Here is an 8,700-nt window from a genome sequence, read left to right as displayed (position 1 = left end):
CTTGCAACAGAGTGTCTCTGCTGAATTCAGGAATGTAAATAGGAGGAAGACCAAACTCGGTCATTGTGAAAAAAGTTTTGCGTTAAGCCTTGGCCTTAGCACAGGCAGCAGGAGTGGTAGGATCAGATTCACGGTGCAGCAGGGGTCTGGATCTGCAGCCAAGCCAGAGCTTTGCTTTATTGTAAACTTTGAGGTTGTGATTCAGTTTAGCTTGAGTGAATTGCAGATAAATGTAAACCCATTGCTGTTATGGGAACTCCTGGGAAGCGTGACATATCTGACTGCTAATTGTTTTAAACATTTCAGTCTTGATCCCTGATAATGGTAGGCAATGCCTAGGTAACCAAGATAGGATCTCTGGTGTCTCGTTTGTGCAAATATGGAGGAGACATGCCTATAAAACATATATGCCTGTTGTCAAGAGATGGACAGAAAAAGTTGTAACTAATATGGAGGCTGCACTCAGTATGTGAAATATTATGAAATGGCTTGAACGTCAGTAAATTAAGTTAAGCAAAGTTTTTCTTAGTCATTTCATTCTGAGCTATTTTTCTTCCAGACGCCTACCCGTCATGATTCCACCATCTGCAGCAACCCCTGTCAGCGATGCCGCACTCTTGCCAAGCATGGCTTCTCAGGAAATCTGGAGGTCACAAGTTCCAGGCTATTCTGCATCCGTCACACGGCACATAAGTCATCGGGCCAACAACTTCAAGAGACATCCAAAAAGGAGAAAACATATCCGCCCTTCACCACCGCCACCACCAAATACTCCATGTCCTATTGATTTGATTGACTTCAGGGATCTCCAGCCTCAGAGGTCTTTCCTAGAACTGCTGTTTAATGGGTGCATTCTCTTTGGGCTTGAGTTCAGCTATGCCATGGAAACGGCCTATGTTACCCCCGTGTTGCTTCAGATGGGGCTTCCAGACCAACTGTATGGAATGGTGTGGTTCATCAGCCCTATATTAGGTACCTTTTCTTTACGCTATTTCTTCCCTCTTGTTGTTTTCCACTACACAAGGGCTATATGTTTTTGTTTTCTCCACCTCAGCTGTTCACAAGTATGTTCTGTGTGCTCTCGAGGTTAAGAAGCACTAGCCATAATTTTAGACAACCGAATGGAGAGTAAGTCTTTGTGTCAAAAGGTCTGTTCTTTTAATGGCTTCTCAACCTCTTGCATCTTGTGCAAGGGTAAGCTTTGGTTACTCCTTTTCTATATTTCCAAACTAGCAGAAGAGGATCAGTGTATCCATTTATGTCCCTATGAAAAAAAGCATACAGAGACAGTTCTCAAGGGTGTGTGAAAAAAGCAGAGTGGGATTGCCTTCTCCTGTTAACATTCTGAAACAGCGAGGTGTTCCAATGATGAAAGATCGTTGACCACTGCTGTTACGGGCATTGGATTACTTGCCTTAGCATGGAGGCAGGGCTGGGAGCATAGCCATTACTATGGGAAGAACCACAGGATGGGCTGTTACCACTTGGAAACTTTGTTCTGCCTGTTCTTGTACTGATGGGATGTGCTTCTGAAGAAGAGAGTTGACAGGACCCTAATCACAGGCTGGCCCAGACTAATACAGGCACCTTTCCAACTCGCATGTTTGCTTCCTGCTATCTTCCGAGCTAATTCTGGAGGGGATCTCCTGTCGAAGACGGGGTAAATGAAATAGCTTGTAAGGAACAGAGTCCTTTAGAACGTAAAACTGTTGTACTCTTACTGTTCACCTGGTCAAACTCTGCTGTATTAATGATGCAGAGTGAACTGCCAGGACAGTGGGCATTGGCACATTACGTTATTCAGTCCCTGACCTGGAAAATGCCAGAAGTACACTGTATGTGCACCTGGGTGACTAGGACTGACTGGGGATATCACTATGCCATGGTGTCCTGCCTTTAACTGCCTTTTAAGCTACCTATTTTAACTCCCTTGTGAAACAGGCAAGTAGAAAAATGCTTCTTATTGGTGATTCTTTTTTCCTAGGGTTCTTGCTACAGCCTTTGCTGGGGGCCTGGAGTGACAGGTGCACATCAAGATTCGGGAGGAGAAGACCTTTCATTCTGGTCTTAGCAGTAGGTGTGTCTTTTAGAAACTATGGGCATAACACTTGTAGAGGAGAAACATTGCTCATCTCTTCTCTGACATCCCCTGTGGCTCTAGGCTGAATAAAATGCCTCTGAAGTGTTGGGTATGGTGAGTCTGAAGAACGTGGTGAGTGGCGCTGAGGTGATGCTTTGGCAGCCAGAGACCACACATAAAAGCTTCTCTTGTCAGAGTCTGAAGAGATGATGTTTTGAGGGTTAGGAATGTTTTTCTTTGGCCAGAAACAACTCTGGACGTTTGTAAGCTTTAACAGTGGAAAGGGATTATATATATATATCCTATAAGCCACGCTCATTCCCCAGACTATGATGATTTGAGCAAGAGCGATGGTGCTTGCTGCAAGGCTGTGCAGGTATTATAATGCTTTTAGAGCATGGAGCAATGCAGGGGTTTTTTGCTTCCAAGCAGTCAGTTAATTTATTTTGATTTGGTTTTATTCCCAGGAGCATTGCTTGGGCTCTCACTTATGCTGAACGGCAAAGATATAGGGAGTGCCTTGTCTGACACTGCAAATAACCACAAATGGGGGATCATTCTTACGGTCTGTGGTGTTGTCCTCATGGACTTCAGCGCAGATTCAGCAGACAATCCCAGTCATGCCTACATGATGGATGTATGCAGCCCAGTGGATCAAGACAGGGGCCTCAACATCCACGCTTTGTTGGCAGGTATGCTTTCTTGGTGCTTCCTGGGTGATGTGAACCCTAAGTAAACAAGCCCTGCTGTGAGAAATCAGAGCGTAAATCACTGCTCTTTTCCTGTATAAGCATAATAACTGAATACCTGGAGCGGTAGCACTAATTAACTTTTAAAACAGACTTCTGCTTACTGCAAAAGGCTTTGGTAACTACCAAAAGTCAAACAAGACACAGTCCTGGGCTGTTCATCTGAAGGTCCCTCACGTCATTTATAACACCTACGGAAACAAAATTATCCCTCGAGGGAGGAGGTTTGACTTCCTGCAGGTGTGGAATATGCCTTTTTTAGTGGCTCTGTTGGAGGGGAAAGTGCATACAGGTCACTATGGTTCCTTGCTGTTGTCTTCAATTGCTGTACTGCCCTAGCCAGTTTTTGCTCTCCATCAGGAGGCTGGTTCAGGCTCTTGAATGTTTCTGTAAGAAATAAAGGATAGTGTTGTAAGGCTTTCACCATGTGAATGGAGTGAGAGAGGTATCTGGTGCCCTCTACTTCCCTGTTCATCGGTAATAATGCAGTGGTACTTTTGTATGCTGTCAACACATTGCTGAGTAATGAGCTCGCTACGCTTCTGAAGTGATTCGGTCTGTCTTGGATGCAGTTAGATCTGCATTCCTCTAACTGAGGGAGGAAAATGGATTTTCACTTACTTTCAGGAAAACAGTCTTAGCTGACTGATTGCAGAGCCTTGCCATGAGGCTGGTGGACACTTCTGTTTTACGGACTGAAATAGCTCAAGGTAAAGTGGTTTCTTCTTGGCAAAGAAAAAACTACAATTTGTGTCATCACTTTTACAGCACTAACCGTCTCCCTCTTTCTGTACCGTGTTTGTACATCCAGACTGTCCTTGTGGTACAGATAACTGTGTTTATTACTGCATTTGAATTGAAAAGGTGTTGAGTAGTAAAACAGAAGTAACATGTTGGATTCGACTCACAAATCATTAGACAAATGGTGCTGTGCTGTTACTGACTTCCAGGATTGGCTAGGGAAGATAATCTCAGCTCTCTTTTTCCACCAGGTCTTGGAGGTGGCTTTGGTTATGTTGTTGGAGGAATACACTGGGATAAAACCAGTTTTGGAAAAGCTGTGGGAGGGCAACTTCGTGTCATCTATGTCTTCACCTCAGTTATACTGACTATCACTACTGTGCTGACTCTAATTAGCATTCCAGAAAGACCCTTAAGGTCCTTTAGCAGGAAGAAAAAGGTGATGAAGAGTCCAAGTCTTCCTCTCCCTCCTTCTCCAACTCTCTTCTTTGAGGAGGGTGTAAATGAAAACTTTGCTTCTCTTAACTCAGCTCACTTGCATGCAAGTTTTACAAGTCCTGTTTCCCCTCTCAGCCCACTCACGCCCAAATATGGCAGTTTTGTCAGCAGAGACAATTCCTTGACGGGAATTAATGAGTTTGCATCATCATTTGGGACTTCAAATATTGACAGTGTGCTTATAGACTGTTTTACAGGCGGGCACAATAGTTACTTAGCACTTCCAGCTAGCTTGCCCAGGCAGCCTGTAAGTGTCAGCTTTCCTCGGGTGCCTGATGGCTGTTACCAAGGAGAAAATGGAGTTCTGGAGCAAGGGGAGAGCAGCATAACACCGCAGCCTGACTGTGAGGCGCTAAGGGTAGGGTCACTGGATGCGATAAAGCCACGGTCATCAGGGATCCTGAAAAGACCTCAGACCTTGGCCATTCCAGATGTCATAACAGGACACTGTCCAGAAAATAGCAGAAGAAGAAATGTAACCTTCAGCCAACAGGTAAGGACAGAAAATCAATGATGTGATCATGTAAACCTGAGCATTCATTTAATCTCTTCATATGGTTTTAAAAGCGTGGTGCACAAATTCATCATTAAAGACTGCTCATGACAGCTTGCTAATAAAAGTCATTATGGGAATAGCATACCTGCTATGGTTGTATTGGTAAAATAGTGGATAGGATGTGAATTATGACCAGCAGCCTGTCAACTGCTTTTGCTAAGATGGCAGAAATAGGAGCATTCTGCTCTCACCGGGCCACGTGTGAAAGTTAGATCAGTATTTTCAGTCCTGCCTCACCACCCAGGGAGCTACCATGTGAGAGCAGAGAAAGACACATTTTTATTGAGCCTGTATCTTCCCTTTCCACAGAAATATCTGCAAGATAGGGCCAGGGATAGGATTCTCCTATGAGCTTCTCCTTATGGCAATCATTACATCTGGTTCCATCTGGGAGGTGAGGTTTCCCTTACCCAGGGATAAGATTCTGACCTCACCTCCCACTGTTGGTGATAACTTGGAATGTCTGAGGCCTTTGTATGCTGGCCCATTTTTTTATGATCCGGGATGAGGTAAACTGTCCTCTGTTGTTTTTTGGTTTGGTTTTTTTTGGGGGGTGGAGTGGGTGCGGTGGTTTTTTTTGTTTGTTTTGGTTTGTTTGCTGCTGTTGATGTACTTTGACCCAGTTTCTGAAAGCAGACTTTGTTAGGGCCTCTTCTTCCTCGATGTCTCTAAAACTTCAGGAACCAAATTCACCTGGATGTGAGTACAGCTCCTATTAAATACAATGGAATATATGCCTTCCCTATCCTAGCATCTGGATGTGGTTGCCAAATACCCTAGAAAAGTGAAGAGTACTGTTTCCAGTATACCAGAGGTTGCAGCGCAGTGCCGCCATTTAATGCTTGTTCCAAGGTGAATTTACAGCTTAGCTAAGTACACTGTTCTCAAGTCAACATGCTGCAGCAGCAGAGTTTAGCTTTCAGATGATCAAATAGGTGTGTAATCTTGCATCGGTTTGCTCAAAGGATGTTTGGGTTTTTCTTACTGTGTTTGTTGACCTGGGAGTTCTTATGGTGCAGGTTGCTAATATCTTGCTGAATGGTGTAAAGTATGAGAGCGAGCTGAATGGATCAGGAGAGACCTCTGAGCAACCACTCTCTGTGAAACTGCTTTGTTCAACCATCTGCCAGATGCCGAAGGCTCTTCGTAACCTCTGCATCAACCACTTCCTAGGTATTCACAAAATGCCATCTTACTTTGACCGTGAAGTAGTCTACCTTGGGTGAATGTTTTTAAATATTTTATCTATTGCTGCAATGGCTGCTACCTAGAGAGGACATGATTTGTTCCATATACACTCACCAATAAGGTACTTTCTGGTATTTAGTTTCTTAGAACACTGAGAAGGGAAAAAAAACCCAACAAAACAGTAATGCCTACGTTCCTAGAAAGGGAATAACAACAGCCTAAATCAGTGCATCCATTAATCAGAATGTTTACACCAGGATGAGAAATGCCACAGAACCAAGAACTTGAAATTATCAACCTTTTTTATTTGTTTTTTTTAACGCTCTGAAACTGGCATTCCCGAGCAGCAAGATTAGATTATTTGTATTTTCTTGCTTATGCTTGAGACCAGTGTTCACTTTCCTCCCTTTGACAGCGTGTGTATAGGGGTCCCAGAACAGGCTGTAAGGGGTGCAGAACGTGACACCGTAGGAGTGCCCGGAACCAGTGCACTGTTACCTTTACTCTTAGCAGTGCGTGACTGGTGATTAGGAAGGACTTGTGAGCAATCCAGTTTACACAAAACTGGGCAGAAGGTAGGAGGCAGTTGATACTCACTGACTGTGAAAGGAATTAAGAGATTGCCTGCATCAGTGGCCTTGATGCCAGTTTGTGAGTAGGAGTTTTTTAACTGTATCGGAGGCACTCTAGAGGCTGCAACTGTGACATAAGAAGCACTCCTTCCAGTTCTGTGTAGGAGGACAACAGCAACCTGAAATGACTATGTGATGAACTACTCTGTGAAACTGGGCATTGCGTTCTGTGAAAACCTGAAGGCAGCTCAGACTGCTGTAATCTATTTTTCTGTCTTGCTAAACCAGTGTTCTGTGGCCTGCAGTCAGCCTCTAAGATTCCACTTAGGAATTCAGAGGATAAATCTTGGTCTTGAAAATCCTGAATGTCTTTGGCAAACATTGTAGCATAATGCATGGGGAACAGGAATCTCAGATAAATGTGGCTGAATGTTATGTCATATTCAGTGTTGCACAGCATGTCTTTGATTGTGATTTGTAATCTAGCTAATAGCATCCATGTAAGCTTACAAGGGGAAACAGATACTCCGCAATCCTAATAGGTTACTTCTGGCTTCTTTCAGGATGGCTTTCGTTTGAGGGGATGTTACTCTTCTATACTGACTTCATGGGAGAAGTAGTGTTTCAAGGGAATCCAAAAGCGCCTCACAACTCAGATGAGTATCAGAAGTACAACGCTGGGGTCACCATGGGCTGCTGGGGAATGTGCATCTATGCATTCAGTGCTGCTTTCTATTCAGGTACTTAGTACAATCATCTTAGACACTGCTGTGAGAAAGATCCACCTACTCCTTAAGTGGTGTTTCTGCAACAAGTAGTCCAGCATTTATGTTGCACGTAGCTTCCCACATGGCACGAGTACTGAAGCAGTGTTCTTTTTCACCGTATTATCTCTGCTAGTTAGCTTGGCCTGCACTGACAGAAGATGAGGTCAGCAGCTCAGTGAAAGCCCATCTCTGCTAGTATATAGTTCCTTTCACAAGTGGCATTTTCAGTGTACATTGAATTCAGAAATACACGCAGTCACCACAGGCACAGTTCTGGTGCGGCAGCACTGGGTGCCCATGTGCCCCCAGCAGAGTGCCTCGGTGTCACGCACCACCCCAGCACCTTATCGTGTGTGTCATGTGTCTGCCTTGCTCCCCCTCTGTCCGCCCCCTGACAGTTCCCATTTACCCCTCCGGGACGGGGACACTGCCAGGCTTCAGCTCTGCTGTGCCCTCCACATAGGTAGGGCAGCAAGGCTGCATTGTGGCAGTGGGATTTGGTAGGGGTCCTTGGCTCTCATGTGCGAACCACCAGGTACTGAAAGGCCTAATGGTTGCTGTTGAGATGTGGCTGCCTAACCACTGGGCTACGGGGCCTGAAGGTGCACCCCTCTGGTCCACAGGCTGGCTAGAGGCAGGGAGGGCCACAGTTCACCCCGAATTCTGTGCCATTGTCTTGCAGCCGCGCTGGAGAAGCTGGAGGATTTTTTACTTTGTGGCATACTTGGCCTTCGGGCTGGGCACGGGGCTGGCCACGCTCTCCAAAAACATCTATGTGGTGCTGTCACTGTGCGCTACCTACGGCATTCTCTTCGCCACGCTCTGCACGCTGCCCTACTCCCTGCTCTGCGACTACTACCAGAACCGCGAGGTGAGCCCTGGGCTGGTGAGGGGAGAGGGGCTCCTGCGGCGCCTCCTTACGCTGTGTCCCCCACAGTTTTTAGGCTCGCAGGTGGAGGGCACTCAGCGCGGGATGGGCATTGACATCTCCCTTCTGAGCTGCCAGTACTTCCTAGCACAGATCCTCGTGGCCCTGGCCATGGGGCCGCTGACAACAGCTGTGGGCAGCGCCAGCGGCGCCATGTACTTCGCCAGCCTGGTGTCCTTCCTTGGCTGTCTTTTCTCCTCTCTCTGCGTCACCTACGAGTCTCCGCCCACTGAGGAGCTGCTGCCCGCTGAGGAGCAGCGCCCGCTCTTGCCTCGTGCACGAAACCAGTAAATGGGAGAAGCCGCCACAGCCTCCACTGCCTTGTTGCATCGCCCTCGGCCTTCCCATCGTGGTGCGATGGGCTCGCGCGCCCCTGGGACAGCAGCGGTGGGCACAACAAACGGCAAGAAGGCCTGCACTGGCTTTGCTGAGCTTTCCCCTCTCTGTGGGAGGGCGAGGGGTGAGTCGGCAGCGCCTGGCACCACTTGTCCTTCCCCTGAGATGGCAAAGGCCCCTGGGGCTGCAACAACAGGAGGCAGTGGTGTCAGCATGGGGCTGTTCCCTCCAGATGCCCCACGGTGCACTCATTCCCGGGGACACAAGTGGTGTCTGGCCTGAGGC

The 8,700-nt window shown here is 46.7% G+C and overlaps 1 protein-coding gene across 1 annotated transcript; it reads left to right on the top strand.

The window, feature by feature from the left end:
• The first annotated feature begins 557 nt into the window (after positions 1 to 557).
• On the top strand, positions 558 to 8,370 carry SLC45A1 (solute carrier family 45, member 1). The gene is given in 9 exon segments (XM_010077504.1): positions 558 to 972; positions 1,985 to 2,077; positions 2,548 to 2,772; positions 3,822 to 4,561; positions 5,644 to 5,797; positions 6,948 to 7,124; positions 7,834 to 7,855; positions 7,857 to 8,022; positions 8,089 to 8,370. Coding segments are annotated over 9 exon segments (2,259 nt in total). The 5' UTR covers positions 558 to 572.
• Positions 8,371 to 8,700: the final 330 nt, after the last annotated feature.

Source organism: Pterocles gutturalis, unplaced genomic scaffold (genome assembly GCF_000699245.1).
Source record: "Pterocles gutturalis isolate BGI_N339 unplaced genomic scaffold, ASM69924v1 scaffold50013, whole genome shotgun sequence".
Lineage (NCBI taxonomy): Eukaryota > Metazoa > Chordata > Aves > Pterocliformes > Pteroclidae > Pterocles > Pterocles gutturalis.
Note: the sequence above shows the minus strand (reverse complement) of the source record. Positions and strands in the feature narration are given on the sequence as shown.